Genomic DNA, 22,244 nt, shown 5'->3' with positions numbered 1-22,244 from the left:
GGACCGTGTTTGCATATGGTGTTCCTAGTCGAGTCACGATTCACCTGGGACTGATAGAATGTATTTAAGTTTCAAAACATGAGTACTGCGTCCTAAAAAAGCTTTCGTAGGTTTTACCACCCTCAGAGAACGGTTGCTTCCGGTGGTGTCGCCTTGTATGATTTGTAACCTTGCAACATATCAAAAAAATAGTTCAATCGTCTGTCCAAATTTATTATCAAGTTGGTGTGTCTGTCATTTGAAACTTGATAAAATTGCGAATGAATCATTAAGTGTCATTGTTTCATTATTTCTGGCCTTGTATGGGTTTTGCAGTTTGTCTCATCTGCGGTGCCCTTTTTAAAATCACATAACTGGTCGTATTACTGACATCAATATATTATATTACCATACAGATTAGCGATGAGCGAGTACATATTCATGTGCATCTGTTCACCACTACAACTAACTCCGAATGGAATTTTATATAAATTACAAAAATATCCCCGTCCAAGTATCAATATTTCACTAGATTGCCCCTGAACCTTCTCACACCGGAAGAGATGCTTATTAATTATTTTTAGTTCTTTTAAAATCATCTTTTTAGTAATGTTTAACAAACCATGATATGATATTATTTTTGTTGAATAATAATGATTAGGACTGAGTCCACTCCCCAGCATTGCTCTGTATATTACTGGTACGCGGGAATCGATGTGTGTTTGGATTTTTGGTAAAGGTAAAACAACCTCCAGCAGCATGCCTTGTAAATAACTGTGTATCCGTGCTAAAGTATAGTCTTTTTTTAGAACATAAATGGAGTCTTTGTTGTTATGACATTCCTAATAAAAACCATCAGTGACTACAGTAATCTATTTTTCACTTCAAGCCAAGAGAGACATTCATGCATTCTAAAAATGTTTGTTCTCATCCCACAAGAAAGAAGTACACATGCTGCTTTATTCTGAACCAACTGTAATAATCCTCTATTATCAGTCACATCCAGAGAGGCTTTGCAAAAAATAATTTGAATCTCATTTGATTCATTTTAAGTTTACTGCAAATAAAATATTTTTTAAGTGGATTTCTACTTACAGCTTTAACAAAGTAAATATATTTCTATTTGTAAATACTGTTTTAACATATTTTGCTACAGTATTGCAGCAGACCTATGCACAAGTCATCCTTTACACTGAAAACACATTTACGAAATTAAATTAATAAATATTTATGAAAGTTATCTTGAGTTCACTCAAAAGAAATAAATTGAGCAAATAAATAATTAAGTAAATCAATTATTCTTAAGGTTGCATGTGGTTTACTTCACCTGGAAATGTCGTCATTCAATTTACGCCCACTATCTGGACGTGGACCAATTGGATACAGCCAGAAATCGTTTTTCGAAGTCACTCACCTCACGTGGACCAATCACGGGGAAGTGCGTGGACTGAGGTGGGCGGGCTCTGGGTTGGAGGGTCAACGCTGGTTGTCGCACCAGGAGTCAAGACAACAGAAGATAATTACCGGAAGCAAGGGGGTCTTTCCTTCAAAACAAAAGCACTTAGCTTACATTAATGGAAACCACTATCCTTTTAAAAATAGTTTAGCTATAACTTGAAATGACATAAAGGTTTTCATGGTTTGCTGACTGGGAAGACACTGTAGATTGTCTATCCGTCGGTCGTAATACCTGTCTGTTTCTCCACAGTGTGTTTTGCTCTGAAATGCTAACCGGAAACAGTATGTTTTGTTCTCGCTAGCCTGACGTTAGTGTCCTCTCCCAGCAGCGGCTTCAGTGGATCCAATGAGGAGACGCCGCGTTCCGGGCCCGACCGCTGAGAGCAAGCCGGTGATAAGGGGAACTGAAAACTACTAAGTGTGACAACAAAGACGCCCCGAATATAGGTCCGAACCAGCGAAACAACCTCAGAACCCGCCCCGGGAAAGCATAGTCCGTTGGTAGCCCCTTCACAGATTCACTTGTGCCGGCTGAGGAAAGGTAAGTTCATGCCACAGCACAGTGTGTCAATCATGCTTTCATACTGATGGTTGTGTCCGACACAGAGCTAGCTAACAGTAGCTGTCAACTTAGGTTAGAGCTCTCTCTTCCGGCTTAATAGTGTTGGATTGGATTTGGAAATGCCGACACATGGTCCTGTTGTGTTTGAACTGAACGGTTAATGGTTAATGGTATATGGTATAACGCTAAACAGTAATTGTTGTATCTAACTTAGTTATATTGCTAAAACACATCCACAACTTCTCCTGTGACTAGCCAGTTCATCCAGCGGCTAAAAGACTAGAGCTTCTTATTTATTTGCATATTTTTTTTTGTTGTTGGAAGGATGAAGGTTTGAGTTGTGCATCCATTTTGCATTCATGCGTCACTGGCTCAGTGGGGACTAGAAGTTTCTATGCAGATTGCCTGTTGTTCTCTCCCTCACACACAAACAGTGGTCCGGATGTTGCTGTTCTATCTGTAAATGAAGTTCTGGCTACAGTGTGCATTCATTTGCCCCTTTGACACTTAAACGCATCATTTCCTTAGAGTGGTTTCCTGTAGACATTAAAGCTTGACAGTGGTATCAGTGCCACGTGTTTGGAAACTCAGTACACCTATGTGGGTTGGACCAGGTACTTAAGATGATTTGCATATCCTTGGGCAAAGGCCATGGCACTACCTGGAAGTGGCACACTGATCCCACTTCAACTTATTTGCAGTTACATTAGCAGTGAAGAGATGAGGAGGAAACATAAACAGGGATTCATCAAAAGGCTGCCTGTGGTGCAAGTGTCCCTGTCTCTACTTGTGGAGAAGGCCTGTGAGGTAATCAAGCTTGTGTGCAGTGGCAGAAGGAGCAGGTTGGGCCTTTCAAGAGGGGAATCGTCTTGTTCCTTATGGGGGTTGCACCTGCTCCCACATAATAAATGAAAAAGCACCAGCAACCAATGTGGACAAAAAGCATGTCCGCGGTGCAGGTGCATGGATGGATATGAGCAGCAGATAAAAGGTGTTTGGGAATGATGATGGTTAGGGCTGCGACCAACGATTATTTTCATTATCCTTCAATCGCTTAGTCTGTAAAATGTCCAGAGTGACGTATTCAGATTGCGTAATTTGTCCAACCAACTGTCCAAAACCCACAGACTCTTCATGTACTGCCATAAATGACAAAGAAAAGCAATAAATCCAAATATTTCACATTGTTGCTTAAAAAAGGCTTAATTGATTAACAAAATAGTTGATTAATCAACTGATCGTCACAGCTCTAATGGTGGTGTGTGAGGTTCCTGAAGATATATTTCAATGCTGAGGTTTTGACTCTGATCAAATATGAACAAGTAGGGACATGTGAAAATCCATTCAAGTGATTATATTGTTTTTCATTTGTTCATCTTCACAGCTCACCATGGGGGGGAGGAAGCTGGCGCTGGCGGCTCTCTTCTGCCTTGTTCTGACAATGTTGCCTTCTCACACAGGTAACATGATCCATCGACATACGCAAACACATTTGTCACGTGAAGCCCTGGTTGTAGCGGGGAGGAGTGCTTTAAACCATTTGAGTAAAGACATGCTGGCTTTTTTAGCTACAGCCTAGCTTTACAACTCTAGTGAATACCTACAGCTATTATTGATCTGTTTGGAAATGGATAAGTTGGATCAATAATGGAACTTTGCTGTACCTCAGGCTTTACCAGTCTGCCTTTCCAGCTTATGTAACACGTGTCTTTGTGTTTGCAGCGACTGTAGCCGTCATGTCAGTCGACCTGGGCAGTGAGTGGATGAAAGTAGCGATAGTGAAACCTGGTGTGCCGATGGAGATTGTTCTCAACAAGTAAGTGTTTATTGTGATTGTGGGACAGTGTACACACACCTTTAGCATGTTGAGTTAATATGAGATTTATAACTATATAATAATAAAAATAATAATAAATGTGCATAATTGTGCTGTGTAATTTTCATTTTCACTGAAAAAAATAAAACCCCTATTAAAATCGTGTTGATGTGACATTTCTTGGGGTCTGTTTTTCTTACACCTGGATAACAAGATTTATAGACCAGGACATCTCTGCAGCACTTCATTATAATGCTGTTAACTGTTTTGATTTGCATATTGCGCTTGGCCATACTAATTTGTTAATTGTGTGGCCTAATGAAATAACATTTCAGAGTTGAAGAACATGTCTGTTGACTTTTTTTTCAGGGAGTCGAGGAGGAAAACACCCACGGCTGTATGTCTTAAGGAAAATGAAAGACTTTTTGGAGACAGTGCACTGGGAGTGGTATGACTTTTTCTCAAATGTCCTAAATTGGGTTTGATAAAATGAAGATGTCTCCTACTTCTCTGTAAAGCCCATTCTCAGTGGATGTGCACTGGTGGCTTTAAGTTTCTTCATCACACTGTTCAAGTTGCATACTGGACCAGGATTGTTTGAGATGAGCCAAGCCTGTGCAGAATCGATCACCGCACAATACATGCCAGTTAGCTTTATATCTGACTCAATGCCGACTCACGAGATTAAGCGGCAGTTAGCTCGTCAGCTAGGCGCAGCAGTTACTTTCCACTGACTGCAAGACCCAAGGCTAGATGGGAAACACCTGGCTATAACCTGGCTATCCTAGTTTTGACAACAAACATGTTTCCCTGATTTTCTGTGTGATTTTAATATTTCTTTATTTTAGGCTGCTGGAAACTGTTGGACTTGACTGCAGGTTTTTGTCACCTCCTCCTGGTGCTGTCACCTGATCTCGTTCACTTTCCAGGCGAGGCACAGTTCATCTCGAACAAGCCTAATGACTTCCAAACTATTTGTGATGTCACAAATCATGCTGTTAGGCCCCGCCCCTTAAAATCTGAGTTTTTCAGTGAGCACAGAGAAACTTTCCCACTTTCAGCACAGATGAATAGTGAAAACTGATCGCTTCTAGTGTCAAACTCTGCACAGACATAATTCGAAAGCACACTGTAGGGACAAGAAGAAACACTGATTTCTAACTGGAGGGGGACTTTAACATTCAAATGACCTAAAAATAATACTCATCTTTTCCTTATTTGCTATTAACAGTCACATTGTTTTACATTTCAGTCTGTGAAGAACCCCAAAACTGTTTATAGACACCTTCAAAGCCTCCTGGGCAAAAAGCACAACAACCCCCAGGTGGCGCTCTACCAGAAACGTTTCCCTGAGCACCAGCTGCAAGAGGACCCGGTCAGAGGCACAGTTTACTTTAAAAACTCAGAGTGAGTCTCTTTATTTTTTCCCTTCTTCCCTTCTCATACAGTAAATGCCTACATGTTTTCTAGAGTATTGATTCCACTGATCTCATAAGTCACAAGGGTGGTTTGTTGTCTCCATATAGCATATACAGTAATATGCTGCTGCACTACAGTGTCACAGATCGTGTCTAATAACATGACAGGTAATGAGCTACTATAGCTATCCTTAGGGGTAGCAGTTGCTATGGAAACACCAGTACCAGAGTATCAGCTGCAAAAACAATATCAATAGATTATAGAAAGGAACACAGCACTATTCTAGACAGGGCCCTCTAACCTTCCTTTGTGCTTTTTATTCTGCCAGAGAAATACAGTACACACCTGAGGAACTCCTTGGGATGGTGCTCAATTATTCTTGTGGACTGGCTCAGGACTTCGCAGGTCAGTTAGCACGTGGGAGAAGAGGCCTACTTGTATGGCACGTTTGAATATGTGAAGGACACTCATTTATTTTTTCCCCCCTTTCTCCTCCTCTTCAACTCACAGAGCAACCAATCAAAGACGCAGTGATCACTGTCCCAGCCTTTTTCAACCAGGCAGAGCGTAGGGCAGTCCTGCAGGCTGCACAGATGGCAGGTCTAAAGGTTCTTCAGCTCATCAATGACAACACAGCCGTGGCCTTGAACTACGGGGTCTTCAGGAGGAAAGATATCGACAACACAGCTAAGGTGCACATCAAAGCATTACTCCCAAATACATGTGGGTCAGTCAGTCTTGTCATAGTCTGATTTATAATATTGTCAACAAATCCCATGTTAATCAAGCCAAGGTAACAATGAATGCATGTACCAACCAGTAGCCAAAGCCTGATTTGTTTTCTTCTTCTGTGCCATAGAGCTCCACTGTTGTCCAAAAGCTATTAAAATCACATCAGTGAGGGGCGCCCTGGTACCTTACCTGGTAGACCTTGAGTCCCCCCCCCTTTTCTGTCTTTCTACAGCTGCTCTATCAAAAAGTAATGTTCCTTTTATTACGGTAAACTGTAGTTTATTTGGACTACATCCTGCTGCGCCAAATACTCACTAGAGTACCAAATGTGGATCAATCCACATTTAATCCAGTTAAAAACTACAAGAAAAATATCCAGCTGTTTCAGAAAACGACTGAGCCTTTTTGGAAATGAAAGTTCAGCCGTTACTTGAGGAGAATTTCCGTCTTCAGTAGAACCAATGGGCTTGGAGAATGCCACAAGCAGGTTGGGAAGTCAAAAAGTATCACGAGATGGACTCACACTGTTGGTTTTGGTCTTTTTTTATGGGATTTGTTGACAATAACAAAAACAGAAGATCGACAGCTTTACCATGTACTAGAGGAGTATGTGATTAGATATTTGATACTGTTCAGATTGCTGAAAGCAGCTCTATGTCTAGGCTATATTTGACATTAATGTATCTGTAACGGTGTTCCCTTTCAGAATGTGATGTTTTATGACATGGGGTCTGGAAGCACAACTGCCACCATCGTCTCTTATCAGACAGTCAAAACCAAGGAGGCTGGCAGCCAACCTCAGTTACAGATCCGAGGTGTCGGGTGAGTCACTGATCCATGAAGTGGCATCGCCACTGAGAATGCTTCTGTCAGCAGAGTGCTGATTGTGTCTAATGGTACAGAGAGACCAGGCTCTCACTAGCAGCACTGTTGTCTCAAAGAGGGTTTGAAATATGTAAAAGATGTAGCCAGGTTTAGGTGTACACATTGGTTCAATGCAAGGTTAGGGTTACGGTTAATTTTGTCTTTTGTTGTGCATATGGAATCAAAAAAGTGTTCAATATTAAATAAATAAGAAAAAAGAAAAGACCCTTTATCAGATCCGATATTCAGTGTTTGTGAGATTATTGGGATCCTTATTCCTTTTATCCGATTTTCGATTAAATCAATTATTTTAAAAATTATTACTATTATAATTTTGGCTCTGATGCAATTGCCTCTCTGTCTGTAGTCACCACTCTGTAATTTTGCTTACTGTCCCGCCTACAGCACTATCTGATTGGTTACATGTCATGAAAAGAGATCTTTTTTTTGGGGTGGGGGGGCTTTTATTGCCTTTATGATAGTGACAGCTGAAGAATGACACCAGCAAAGCAGCCGCAGGTCCGGATTCCAACAGCCTCGGGCCGCTGCCAGTGGCAAGGACATCAACCGCTCCAGTACACCAGCTCTACCCACTGAGCTAAAGATGACTGATTTAATTAAACATTTAAACAACATTATTAGCATCAAAATACACTTTATACTGCTGGGTAGCTTCATGTATGGTTCATAATTTATTAGTTGACCTAAAGTTCGCCGATTCACATTATTAATACAAAGTAAAAAAGTTATCAAATAAATGTAATGGGGTAAAACACACTATCTGCATGAAAATGCAGTGCACAATATATTTATTGTAAATGTACATCGGTTTCCTTGATTAATAATAATCGGTGTCTGGAAAAAATACAAATGGAAAAAGTTGATGCAAAACACCACTTCCAGATTCGATTTCATAATGGCATTTTTTTGTTACTGTGTAGTTGCTAGCAGTCCCTTATTCTCCAGCCTCACTCTTGTCAGCTACAACAAGGATACAGAAGTGATTCTTCATCACCCAACTCGAGGCTGCTGTTAAATACAGTATTTATATATTACAGCACATAATAACTGACTTCTTAAAAATGATAGATGTGGTTCCCACTGAGCCAGCTACCTAGCTGCTTCATTCAGAGTTACTTCTGCAGTGTTTTGCAGCGGTTTTATTCCTGTTTGGAGACACATTATTAAAATTTTATGAAAATTTCTATCTGAGCTGTGTATATTCTTTGAGGGCTGGGAGTCATGTATCATAATATAACTCCAGAATGTTTTTGTGAGATTTTCTTTTTCTGTCTTGGCCCTCCCCATCCTGTCTGAAACTCAGAAAACAGGAAGACACATACAGAGAACAGACCACAGACAGCATGCTGAGATATCGATCTGCTGCTGAAGTGTACGCAGCATTAGAAGAAGCAGATAGTCTGCCTCCCAGGTGTAACGCTGGCATTGACATGTTAATTAGAGTGATATTGTGCCAATGGGTTTTGTTTAGGTTTTTTTGTTTGTGGCGTTTTGTTTCTCAGTAAAATGCGGCAGTGGGTATACATTTTATTTCCAATCATCATCTCAACAATGTGCCATTTACATGAATGTTTTCAGATTTTTCTCTTGGATTTGGAAGATAAGAAAATCCTGTGTGGGATTCATTCATTTTTGGTACATTGAACATGGACCAGGAGCTGGTATGGTAAAATAATCCCCAGCACACTTGGCTGCCCACTGAGTAAAGGGATAATTATCATGTTTTAATGACAAAACCTAGCTTTTGTTTGGAATTTCTTTTTCTTAATAAGTGTGAACTTAAATGGCTCATCCTGCCTGAGCCATTAAAGCTCTAAATATCCTCCGAAACGGGATTAAAGATGCTTCATGTGGGTGTTTGTTTATCCTCAAGTGTCTCTGAGTTTAAAAGATAGTAAATGCTTCCTGCTTTTGACAGTTGGTTTAAAATCACATTTTAAATTCAGTGCTTGGACTAAGGTGTGCTACTTTTGTCCTGGCTGTAGGTTTGACCGTGGATTGGGAGGTTTCGAGATGGACATGCGGCTCCGGGACCACCTGGCTAAACTGTTCAATGCGCAGCAGAAGAGCAAGAAAGATGTGAGGGAGAACCACCGGGCCATGGCCAAACTCCTCAAAGAGGCTCAGAGGCTAAAGACAGTGCTTAGTGCAAACGTTGACTTCATGGCCCAGGTAAGTCCAGGGACGTGAACCCCCAACTCTGGCCATCTTGCTGGTTGTGTGGAAAAAAAAGTTTCTTGGTATCTCAGTGAGAAATAAACAATGTGTATTTTCAGGTGGAAGGTTTGATGGATGACATTGACTTCAAAGCTAAGGTGACCAGAGCTGAGTTTGAAGAGCTGTGTGCTGATCTTTTCGAAAGAGTGCCTCGCCCGGTGCTTGACGCACTTGCCGCCGCCGAAATGAAGCTGGTCAGTATTCTCACCACACGGCTCCACAAGTCTGATCAAGTTCAGCTTGGTAGTTCCACATGACATGATGAGATGAAACTTTAATGCTCCCTGTGGGTAGATTTGGCTGTAGGACAGAAAAGCTGAATAGAATAAGAATAGGAAAAGAGCCCAATGGACAGCAGGCTATAGGCTCCTTTTAGACATACAACATGGTATTGTTCTGCAGTCCACCACTTATTATCTTATGTGTTTGGTTGTGCGAGTGTGTCTGTGTGTATTAGTTAATTATTTAGACTTTTAGCTTTTGTGAGTTTCTCCAAAAATGTAGATTTCTATATCTATTATATTATTGTAAAGCTGCAAGGTTGCTTTATTTTTGTTCTAAATAAATAGCAAAATGTTTGGACGGGTTATTGTTTATACAGTTAGGCGACCCAGGACTCTTTGGTTATAATACCATAACATTATTCTCTGCAGCTTAAAGAAAACTGTGACCATACTATTGAATTATAACACACTTGTGAAAAACTGCAAGTGTTAAACTGGGATTTAAGAAGATAAAGTGCACAGTGAAGCTCAAACATCACAGTGAACTAATCTAATGCTGATTTGTCGGTTTTGCTTTGCTAAATTAAAACAATTACTGTAATAGAACAATGTCGGAATACCATAAAATTATGAAATATGATTGGAAAACAAACTTGGGGTCAAAATGGGCTTCTTGATTTTCTCTGCTGGATTATTTTAATAGGAATACATGCATCAGCTGTTACACCCACTGTGACAAAGTGATGAAAGAGACAAAAGCCATAAAAGTCATAAAACTCATTATGACAAAAACTGTTGAGGCCATCTTAAAGCAAGGACTAATGAAGTGTTGTCATAGGGCAGTTAGTATTAAATAATGGATGTGTGTGTTACTGCTGTGAATCTGAATTCTTGTATTTCTGCCAACAGGATGAAATTGAGCAGGTGATTTTAGTCGGGGGCTCCACCCGTGTCCCCAAGGTCCAGGAAGTGCTGCTCACAGCTGTGGGGAAGTAAGTGTCAACCACAGAGAACACAAAAAGAGCTTCCATAACTACACACTCCAGCAGCTTTCTTTGGATTGAGAATACCTGCAGCTGTAATTGTGTATTTTTTTCCGAGCAGAGAGGAGTTGGGGAAGAACATCAATGCAGATGAGGCAGCAGCCATGGGCGCCGTGTACCAGGCTGCTGCCCTCAGCAAGGCCTTCAAGGTCAAACCCTTCCTGGTCCGAGACGCAGCCGTCTTCCCCATTCAGGTCAGTGCATGTCATTCACTGCTGCTGCAGACAAATTTAAATATCACCGCTATCATCAGCTTGGTTGATAGACAAACTATATTGGTCGTTGTTGGGAAAATTATTGTTTGTGACTCAACAATCAAGTATCTTCAAGCCACCAAAGTGTCTTTATATCTTTCTTGGCCAGAATGGATATGCAGTGTTTAATGAGCAGGGCTAAAATCTAAATAGAAGGCCCTGCTTTGTTCACTGTCGCCAAATCGGATCTAAAAAGTAGAGCTAGACCGATATCGGTAGGCCAATATTATAGGCTGATAAAGGCCTATTGCAGACATACTGATATCTGTGTATATGTTTTTTGATATGCGCCCATATGACAACTGTTTATCCGGTGTATAATGCAGAAAAAGAGGCTTGTCGTTTTTATAGTTTATTTTATTTTTATTTTCGCAGTATTCATTTCCTGAATTGGTTGTATATGTTTAACACAGTAGCTAAGTTATTTGTGTAAGAAAGCAGCCTGCTAAGTACCTTTGCATGATTATATAATTGCAAAATCTACATAGAACTTTTTTATTCTGCCATATAATCAGTGCATATTCCTCTATAATGGGCATTGGCTTAAAAATCCTACATCGGTCGGTGCTCTAGTAAAATTAAATTCTGAATGTTAACACGTGTGATTTAATTCCTTTAGGTGGAGTTCACCCGTGAGACAGAGGAAGAGGGAATTAAAACTGTGAAACACAACAGACGTATCCTCTTCCAGAGAATGGCGCCGTACCCCCAGCGCAAGGTCATCACATTTAACCGCTACAATGCTGACTTTGCTTTTGACATCAACTACGGCGACCTCAGCTTCCTGAGTCAGGAGGACATCAGGTTGGATAGCTGCTCGCTGTAACCTTTTTTGCTTCATGGAGCTCTTGAAAAAATATGTCTGCACAGAAATTGAATAATTTAAACAGTGTTAATGATATTTCATGACTGATCGATGAATACTTGAATTTTCAACTGTGTGATCCCTGTTGCTTTGACCCATCATGTATTGAATATAAGCCTTGTTCTCCTCTCTTCCTGTTGCTGGTGTTCTGCAGTGTGTTTGGCTCTCTGAACCTGACCACAGTCAAGCTGTCTGGAGTAGGCAGCAGCTTCCAGAAGCACACAGATGCAGAGTCAAAAGGCATCAAAGCCCATTTCAATATGGATGAAAGTGGAGTGCTCCTGCTGGATCGGGTCAGTTAAACTTTCTGACCGATTCAGCTTTCTTATTGAACACTCAAACCTGTGACTGGTAGCGCCTTTTTGTTGCAAGGACACAGTATTTGAGTGCTTCTTACCTACAGACTTATTGGGTTAGACTTGGACTGTGTTGCTGTTCTGCCCTCCCTCCTGGTTGCCATGGCGGTCAGTGAGGCTTACTGATATCAAAGCCAGAAACACTTGACTCAAGGAAAATGTGCTTAACTCTAAGGAGATTAATGAAAGTGAACAAACATCTGAGGATTTATTATTATTAATCACATAATAACCAGGTCAATTTCTAAATCTACACTACATCTTTCTTTATTCTTTGAGCTGAAACATAACCTAATGCCCCAAGAGAATGAGGAAACAATACCTGTGTACTGCACTATAAAGCAGTCTGGCTGTGTCAGTATATGTATCACAGCTAAATAATGACTGTAAAAGAAGCTTATGTGAGGGAGGGAATGCATTTCAAATCAACTAATCATTTATTTGAATTTTATTTGAAGTCACAGAATCTAAACTCTTTCATTTGTACCAGTCAATCAAGTTAACATTTCATTATTGTAATTTTCAATTACAGGTGGAGTCTGTCTTTGAAACTATTGTGGAGGAGAAAGAAGAGGAATCGACATTAACTAGTAGGTTTTTGCAAACATATATCTGTAAAATCAGTGTTAGTAGAGTGCACTTTAGGCCCTGTCTTCATGGAGGCGCAATAAGCAGTGCTCCAACATTTAGTTTTTTCCCTGACCTTGAACTTGGCTTTACCCCCTGTGTGGTATTTTGGTGTCCAGTGCAAACGGTGGCTGCCATGTTTCTATAAAAGCCCAGAACGGGCCTTTTGCATTTGAAAGGCGAGTGGTATTGAGTTGGTTGTAATCTGCAACTGCACTGCTAGATGCCACTAAATACTACACACTGGTCCTTTTTTTTTAAGTGAACCAAAAGATTCATTTAATTCGGCATAAAGAAGTAAAGGGTATAGAATAATAATGATAATGATGTGTAGATCTGCAGATGAGTGGTTCTCTCTCTCCCTTTGCTTTATACTATACATTAATAAATTGTAAATGCCTTTATATAACGCTTTTTTTTTTTTTATGTAGCGGCCACTCAAAGCACTGTCCAACAACATTCACCCATTCCGTCCAGTGATACAATGCTTTGGCCCCACAGTAATTCTGTGCTCACTCACACACACTTTGGACCAATTTGGAAAAGGAAAGGTTATGTCAACATGCTTGAGGAGCCAGGAATCGAACCCCCGACCTTGTGATTAGTGAACAACTTGCTCCAACCCCAGCTGCAGCAAAATCTGCAGTTTGTTTATTTTAAATAAATTACCTGATTTCTCCAAAATAACTGCATAGACGGGTCAGTTAGAACTCCGTACCTCCTTTCCTAGTGCTGTGATCCCCTATGATGCATCTATTCTATTATTTAAGATACAAGAACAGTACTATTAGACGGTTGATTGTTTACTTGTAACAGCTTTTAGAACAAGACTCACTTGATTCATGCATACAACCTGTGTCACTTTGCTGTCTTTCAGAACTGGGCAACACAATTTCCACCTTGTTTGGAGGAGGATCATCAGAACCTGCCCCAAATGTAACTGAACCTGTCCAGGTACTTGCAGCTCTGTGCATTGCACAAAAATGAATGTGCACACATAAGTATCAGGGCAGTATTGTAGCTAACCTCATTCCCTGGTGTTTTTTTGCGTCAAGGACGAGGAGGAAGTGCCTCCAGAGTCTGGAAAGGACGGCAAGGACGAAGATGGTAAGGAAGAGGTCCAGAAGGACGAGGCCACCAAGGAGAAACAGGAAGATTCTGAAAAAAGTGCAGGGGAAGAGAAAAGTCAGGAGAAGACTGAGGAGGCAGGTAGCAAGACTGATACCAAGGTAAGACCTGTTTTATGTGGTTCTACATTTTTCACAGCACTTGGTGAAAATCTATTAAAGAGAGACTAGCATATACAGACTCAGTATTGAAAGTGACCACATTTCTGCTGGTATAGGAGGAGAAAGACGGAGATAAATCTGGAAACGCTGAGGCAGAGAAGGATGTGGAGAAGAAGGCTAAACCTCAGAAGAAGAGCAAGATCTCCGAAGATGTCACAGTGGAACTCATCATCAACGACATCCTTGACCCAACTGCAGACGATGTCACTTCCTCCAAGAAGAAGTAAAGCAGCCATTTTCATTTCTTTTCAGCTCTCGTACTGTCTTGGTCTTTGTTATTGTCTAAAACAACTTTGTGTCTTTTCAGGTTGCAGGATTTGACAGAAAGAGACATGGCCAAACATGAGAGGGAAAAGACACTGAACAGTCTGGAAGCTTTTATATTTGAGACACAGGTAAGCAAAAGATTATTTACATTTTTCACTCATCCCTACCTCATCCCTACCATACACTATTTTTTTAGGAGGGCAAGGGATCATTAGGGGGCAGTACCAGGTCAACAGTATATGACACATAGAAGTGGTATACTTCATCTGAAAGCTGGAAAGATGCAGATTCATTTTAGATGCAGCTCACTGTGTGTCAAGTTTTGCTAGTCATAAATCTCTAATAAACATGTTTTTTTTTAGGCGTTTGTTCATATTCATAAAGTTTAGAGTGTATAACTCAGGACCAAGCACCGAACCTGGGGCGACAGAGCCTTCTATGTAGGTGCCCCCTCCCTCTGGAACTCTCTCACATCCATGACTATACCGACCTTCCAACATTCAAATCTCCCTGACAAAAAACCACCTTTTTTAAAATTGCTTTTAAGTGTTTGCCTTAGTCTGATGTGTTTTTCAGGGTGTTTTACTAATTGATGGTTGTTTGCTGCTCTCTCATGTTTTTATGTAAAGTGTCTTTGAGTTTCAGAAAAAAGCGGGGATTATAGAACTAACATGTATCTATTATTATATATTATTATCTACTGTATCATTATTATTATTACTTATTAAGAGTGGTTGATACCATTTGTTTACACAGGTTCAAAATGTAAACATTTTTGTACCTCTTGGAAATTGATCAAAATCATCCAGAATACCACCATTAAGGACCCGTGAGGAACACCATAAAAGACATTTCTGCTAAGAATTGGATCGGTGGCCTACTTCTGTTCTGGAAATTTGCTCAGAAAGCCCGTTTCTTGACAATTAAGCCTAGAAAAGCCATCCATCCTAGGGGTCACATTTTTGGCTTGTAGCTGTTTTATGAGGGCTGTCCTAGAGGTCATTTCTATACCCAAAACATGTCACACCACTGAAATGGCTACTATTGGGACTAACATCATCCACACATAAATACAATTCAGTCCACAAGTCTCTAGTCAATATCCAAAGTATGCCAATTCCAACATTATGTATACACCCCAATATGCAGAAATATTCAAATACACTAAGTGAAAATATTACATTTATACGTGGATAAAAAAAAACTGCTTGTTTTTTGCCCCTAAAAGCTGCTGCATTGGATTAGCATAAAGTGGACATGTAAAACCGAGACTCATGGGTACTGATAAAATCCATTTCCATTCAGATACCTTAAGGTCAGCGGAGTTGCCAGTGCAGGTTAGAGGAAATACAAGCCAACATTATTCTTAGATGTTAAATCATTTAATGTAAAAACACAACCAGTGTAATCAGAAATTAGGCTGCAGGAGAGAAAACAGGATTTATTATAATAGTGATATGGGACCATATGACATGTGCCTTGTCCCAGAAAACACACAATACTTCAATTCTTTCTCTAGGACAAGCTGTACCAGGAGGATTACCAGCTGGTGGTGTCGGAGGAGGAGAAGGAGCAGATCTCTGCCAAACTGAGTGAGGTGTCGGAGTGGATGGACGAGGACGGCTACACGGCCACCACCAAGCAGCTGAGAGAGAAGCTGTCTCAGCTGAAGAGCCTGTGCAAGGACATGTTTTTCAGGGTGGAGGAGCGACGCAAGTGGCCGGACCGCCTGGCCGCCCTGGAGAGCATGCTCAATACCTCCAGCTTCTTCTTGAAGTAAGTGTCAAAAGGGAAATGTGAAGAAGCTGGAGATGACAAATTTATGGTGGGTTTTCTATTGACAAATGTTATTTTTCTTTCAAAGGAGTGCCAGACTGATTCCTGAGGATGACCAAATCTTCACTGAAGTTGAGCTGAATATGTTAGAAAAAGTGATCAATGAAACAACGGTAAGCGGTGAATGAATTTAGGTTGTCACTCTGTGATCATACTAGGAGGACTGCTTTGGATGATTGTTGCCTTACCCATTTCCCTAAATGAGGACTTGCAAAAGACAGATTAAAATAGAATGCTCAACATTGAAGCAGCAGAGAGAGCCTAACTTTTAATCTCTAGTATGGGTCAAATTCCAAAAATGCCTCATCCTGCATTTCCCATAAGGCGACTCAATAGTGACTTTCTTTAGATCCTCCTAGCACAAGCTGATATAATCCTGATGACACTGCTGTGACATCATCAGGGTTGTTTTCTCAGACTCTAGAAAAGTCATTTTAACTGTGCCCTATAAAGCCAAACCGCAGTAGCTACAATTCTGATCAAAACTGGCTTATGACTAGGGATGACTTTGCCTCTTCACTACCTAGGGATGGGACAATATGAAATTTTCATGTCACAATTATCCTAGCCAAAATAATTGCAATAATCATCAAAACTGTAAGTCACTTTACCTTACTTTTTAATTAAACACATTTTTGTTGCAACGCAGATAGGAACCTCATCTCTCTGTCATCCATAGTATTTCCACACATCTAGTTGATGTTCTCGTCGGGGATACAACGGGCCGAGCCTGTATGCCAGCAAGCGAGACAGATTTTCAAGTCACTTTGAGGAGATTCCTGATTATCCTGATGATGCAAATTCACAATATGCAATAATATAGTATATTGTCCCATCCCTAGCACTGCTTGTATATCTGTTCAAGGTAAAACAAAGGCAAATCTGCATCTTTGGCGTAGGTAAAAAAAATTAGTCATGTTTTTTTTTAAGCCATAGAAATTACATATTACATATTACATATTTAATAATCCAAAAACTGCTGTTTTACCTACAATGCATTTGAATGGACAGTCAAAAAACTGCAGTTTGTCTTTGTAGGGCAGAACTGTTTTCACAGGCTGAGTTATTCTCCTTGTAGGGTGTAAACTGACCTCCATGTTTATAATTGTCTCTGTGTGCTCCAGACGTGGAAGAATGAGACGCTAGCAGAGCAGGAGAAACGCTCTCCAAAGGAGCGGCCCATCCTACTGTCCAAAGACATCGAGTCCAAGCTGGCTCTGCTGGATCGAGAGGTCAACTACTTGCTCAACAAAGCCAAGTTTGCCAAGCCAAAGGCTAAAGCCAAAGCCAAGAACAGCACCAGCTCTGATAAAAGCAGCAAGGCCAATAATACGGCGGAGGAGAAAGTCATCCCTCCCACAGAGGAGAGCACAGACACAAAGAGTGGTGGGTGAAACCTGCAAAGCTCACCTGTGACTATTAGTGTTCTCGGGTAAATATGAAAACAGAATTAGAACTGTAACAAGGCTTCAAATAACTTCTCGTTATACTTTCTTTAAAATGCAGAAAGCCCAGACGAGGCGCAGCCAGGGGAAGCCCCGCCCACTGACCACAATGCTGTGCACACAGACTCAGACAGCCAATCACAGCCCACAGAAGAAACAACAACCACAGGTCGGTCTGCCATACCTGTTGCTGATACCGGAGAACTTTAGGGGGTGGACAGAATAAAAAGTAATCAGATACAACACTAAACTACAGGCTCAGACATCCCCACTGAACTGAACGAACTCCTCACTGACACAGGCTCTACACAAACGGAACATCACATTACTTCTGGACTGTTGTGATGGATTGCATTAGCATGTCAATCATTCTGTTACTTAAAGCTGCAGTTGGTAACTTTTATTAAAATGTTTTGTCATATTTGATGAAACTTTCACTATATCCTGACAGTAGTACATGAGACAGATAACGTGTGAAAAAATCCTGTTTCTCTGGCTTGTTGTAGTGCTCATTGGCAAGAATCCACTGGGCCTGAATGAAACTAATTAGACCCAAGAAAGATTCATTCCCAGGATATAGTGAAAGTTTCATTATTACATTAATTAGCACATTAACATACACAGAGGTATTCTGTGGTGCTATTCCTTAGTATATTATTATACTAAATATAGTTGTTACTCATTAATTAAATTCTCAAATACGGAACATCAAATTGTAATAGTAAAACAAGTTAGTCATAGTGGAAGGGAAAATTTGATCACAAGGAAAGGCATTAACAAAAACCAAAATGAAATTGGTTTGATTGTGCTTCTGTTTGACCTGTTGAAAACGTAATAGATCCTGCATAATAATGTGATGTAATTTATGACATTAAAGCTTCACATCTCATCCAAAGTAGCATTTGTTTTACATTTTGACAAGTTATTACATAATAATATCTGTCACAGGAGGATTTGGCAGCAGTCTTCCCATACAATTTTCACATACAGTTTTCTCCCACTGGCATGTCAGATGTGAAATGTAATTGCCTAGCCAATAGAAAATGCAAATAATGGTTTTCACAGCAGCCATTTCGACATGAAATAGTAGGGTTAACACAGTTGCTACAAATGATACTAATAAAGGCTGCATTCCATTTAGTATAGCAGAGCTTTTCCAGTGAGCCAACATGCACAAATAACAGCACACTGACTGACCCGAGTGGAACGGGACCTTAATAACTGACCCTTACTTAGTCTGGCCCCTTTTGGAACGTTCTCCTTTCCTCTACTTAGATATGCTAAGTGCTAGGCTCATCTATGTTGAAAAGACAACTACGTTTTAAAGATAAGTGATCATAATCATAATAAAATCATAATTTAAATAATGTTAGTAAAACGCTAGTTAACTAGCTAGCTAATCTACATTGTTAGCTTGTTAGCTAGTGTTTTGCTAACTTTGGCTATCAGATGTAACTAGCTAGCTAATGTTTGGCAAATTCGTCATTAACAATTAACTAGCTTATTAGTGTTTTGCTCTATAGGAATACGCTCGGTGTGTGTGTGTGTTTACCTTACTATTTAATGTGAAAATGGCTGCTGGGAAAAGGCCTATTTGATGTCTAACGTTTCAAGAATGATTCTGCTGCCTTCAGAAATAGCTCCAAAACCATTTGTCATAGTCCCAGTCAGACATGAATACTGTATTTGAACATTAGCAGAACCAGGTCTGCATGTTCCCTCTTCTTCCAGCCAAAACCTTTTCAAATGTCACAGCCATTCAGCCTCTGCTAACAGGCTTTACCATAGCAACAGCTTTTTGTCTGTCTTATTAAATCAGTAAACATGGCCTTTAGTTACTTGTCACTTGTAGCCCTGGACTGGAGAGAGAACATACTCGCTATAGAGCGTCTGTTTTTCTGTTCTAATAAACTGAGTTGACGTAACCTCACATACACACAGTATTCATTTTTTCTCTCTGTCCTCATTTCCAGGACCAACAGAGAAGGCCCAGTCTGAAAACCACATAGAAGATGAATTATAACAGCTGGAACTGGGAAAAAAATCACTATATTTATTGACAGTGTATAAATGTTCAAGTTCCTTCTCACTCTCTGTTTTTGTTTGGTTGTTTTCTTTTTTTTTTATGCCCCTGTGTATTGAACTGCTGGAAGCTGATTGGATAAGGACTGAAGACCATTCATCTTGTTCCCCTTTCCTCTTCTGCGCTGTTCATCTCTTCTGTTTGTCATGGATTCTGTAAGCAACGGACACTTAAACACCGTGAAGAAGTAGTTCAACTAAAATAAAGCCCAAGAGGACGCAGTGCAGGTCTGCAGGTCCAAATGAAATATCTGTGTCCAACAAATGATGACATCGATGCTGGTACAGCGCCAGATGAAAGCAGTGCTTGGCCACATCGGTGTAACTGTATGGATGTTTGACACGGATAAGTGTAGTTTTACTCTGGTTTGTCACTTCCTGCCTTGTCCTCTGCACTGTATCACTATGTCACTATTTGTCCTAACACCTGCACCTTTACTGACTTTTCAAAGCCACTGATTGAGTGCACTACCTAACGGTGCTGGCCACAGCGGAGGGTGAGGGGTGGTTTAGAGTCCTTTGGAAGATTCCTCATGCATTCATTTCTTTGCTCCAATCCAGAATTTATTTGCCCATATAATTTAAAGGTAGTTTTGTAGAAAACATGACTAAGGTCACACTGCAGACAAATCTGCCCAAATCAAAAAAAATAAACAATGCCATCAAATAAATCAGAGTTGAGCCTTAAGGTTGCAGTGTGAACGTAGCCAAAAAGACATTACAAACTCCCTAAGGTTCATTTAAAGTTTTCTTTTTTCTAATTACTGGCTGAATAGAATTTTGATAACCTTTCCTGACAGTGCAAAAAGAAGCACATGCTGGGGTCTGTCATGTAGCAGTTGGGGGTGGTGGTTAACTGCTCAGGTGCTCCTGTATGTGCAGATTGACAACTAGAACTAAAAGTGAGCTGCCAACTAGGGACGAGTCAACATTGTGTCTCCACTCTGCTCCACTTCTGATACAGCTGGATAAACTAATATGACGCATGAATTTTTCTACTGACGCCAGTACAAGCTTGAATGTCTTTTGGTCAAACTTCATGTTTTCTCATAAGCTGCTAAACTTCGTACAAGAGTTGGTGTGTTAGTGTCATCACTGCTCTTTACCTCAATGTGCCCCATGGTGCAGATTCACGTTCCAAATGGATTGGATGTTGGCTCCATTTTCCCGTTACAACATTGTGCTTCTGTGTTTGCAGAACTTATTGGAAGGGGAGGATTTGAAGAAAACAAAAGTCAGAAATGGGAGATGAAAACAATGTTGTGTTTCTAAACTGTTAATAAAAATCTTTTTTTTTTTGTTTTTAATTTGTCACCTTGTTGTTGTATAAACATGATTACTTGATCTTACTTCAGGGTGGCTGCATTGGGTCCAGGCTCCACCCAGGGTCTAGTGTTTGTGCTAGGAACTGTTCTTGCCCAAGGTGCCCTGACCAGAGAGCTAAAGGAACGTGTGGGTTGTTAAAGGGACAGTTCACCCCAAAAATCAAAAATACATATCTTTCCTCTTACCTGTCTTGTTATTTATCCATCAAGATTGTTTTGGTGTGAATTGCTGAGTTTTGGAGTGATCAGCCTACAGGTGAATATAAGGCCACACGGCTTGTGGTGCTCAAAGCGGCAAAAAAACTACATTTGAAAAACTCAGTGGTGCTAGGTGAACTAACTAACATTACAGCTCAACGAGGAGGACACAGTTAATGTTTACAGTTAAGTTCCCATATGAAACTGCTCACAACATAGTCTGTGGATTATCTTGAGGAACTGGGTCATGATTTCTGGAAAGAGACAGTGCTGTTGAGTTTAAAATATGTATTTTTTTTGGCACTTTGATCACCACAAGCCAAGTGCCATCTGGTTCTGTTATATTGGAGAGAAGGCCGATATCTCCAAAACTCAGCAACTCAAACCACATGTGGATTGATAAATGGCACTGCAGGTAAGAGGAATACTATGTATTTTTGATTTGGGGTGAACTGTCCCTTTAAGCCAATACCATTCAGCTTTGTAATTTGTTCACTTTGCTCCAGAAAAATACTTTTTCCACTAAAATACCTGACCAAAAATGATATTAACAAAGAAAAAGAATGTCTTGTTCAACCTTTTGTTGCAAGGCTGATCCATAAATCAGACCATTTAATATCCTTCCACTGCTGTACTCTATTATACCTTATCTTCAGTTTTTCTTAACATTTATAATAAATGCTAACTGGAGGTTTATGCAATTAACTCTAGCATTGAATATTGTAATGGCAGCTAGCTTCCTGCTAAATTGCATCACAGTCACTGAAATGTTTAATCAAAAGTTTAAAAAAAAACTGATCTTTGTAGTTTTTCCATGTCTGTACTGTCATACCTAAAATACTGAAAAAAACATTTACAATTCATTGTGTTAAAAAATTTAAAGTTCAGAGAAAGTGAAAAGTTGCTTTGAGTTTGCATTCTGAATGAAAAGTGTTCCTGTTATTGTAATTGATAAAGCTAATTTATAGGTTTTATTCCTCCTGTAAGAAAATGTATATTATCTTGAAATCTCTTTTTCCTTTGCCACCTCTACTGTCCCAGGCTTTGTCCATGGATCCTACAGAATGTCTTGCATCACCCCTTTGTGTCAGCTACTGAGTTAAGACAAGTAAGTGATGAATGTATACCTGCCTGTGTCACATTGACACACTGCTACAAGGACTGACCTGAAAATAAAACAGCGAACAGCCAAAGATCATGTTATGAAAATTAAATTGACACAATACAGCATGTTACACTGCTGTAGTTTACATATTTTTCTCCAGGCTTTACAGCTAGCCCAAACTCTCTTGAGGGAATTAAATAACCTATTTGCATGCACTCATGAAAGGTATGACACATGCAGACAAAAATAAATGTTTTAAT

General features: G+C 40.1%; 1 protein-coding gene across 1 annotated transcript; it reads left to right on the top strand.

Moving 5' to 3' along the window:
- Window positions 1-1,759: 1,759 nt before the first annotated feature.
- Window positions 1,760-20,663, top strand: hyou1 (hypoxia up-regulated 1). Its single transcript, XM_035665898.1, has 24 exons — window positions 1,760-1,978; window positions 3,384-3,459; window positions 3,722-3,815; window positions 4,185-4,263; window positions 5,068-5,222; window positions 5,563-5,639; window positions 5,745-5,926; window positions 6,673-6,788; window positions 8,837-9,023; window positions 9,128-9,262; window positions 10,202-10,284; window positions 10,397-10,529; window positions 11,209-11,393; window positions 11,609-11,747; window positions 12,343-12,400; window positions 13,315-13,391; window positions 13,493-13,666; window positions 13,783-13,949; window positions 14,034-14,121; window positions 15,513-15,769; window positions 15,858-15,942; window positions 16,954-17,215; window positions 17,336-17,443; window positions 19,248-20,663. The coding sequence occupies exons 2-24, from the start codon at window positions 3,390-3,392 to the stop codon at window positions 19,295-19,297; spliced, it is 2,961 nt and encodes a 986-aa protein (XP_035521791.1). The 5' UTR covers window positions 1,760-1,978; window positions 3,384-3,389; the 3' UTR covers window positions 19,298-20,663.
- The last annotated feature ends 1,581 nt before the right edge of the window (window positions 20,664-22,244 follow it).

This window comes from Morone saxatilis, unplaced genomic scaffold (assembly GCF_004916995.1).
Source record: "Morone saxatilis isolate NCDOM2014 unplaced genomic scaffold, NCSU_SB_2.0 Contig20, whole genome shotgun sequence".
NCBI lineage: Eukaryota > Metazoa > Chordata > Actinopteri > Moronidae > Morone > Morone saxatilis.
The sequence above is the reverse complement of the archived record's forward strand: the minus strand, read 5'-3'. Positions and strand labels throughout refer to the sequence as shown.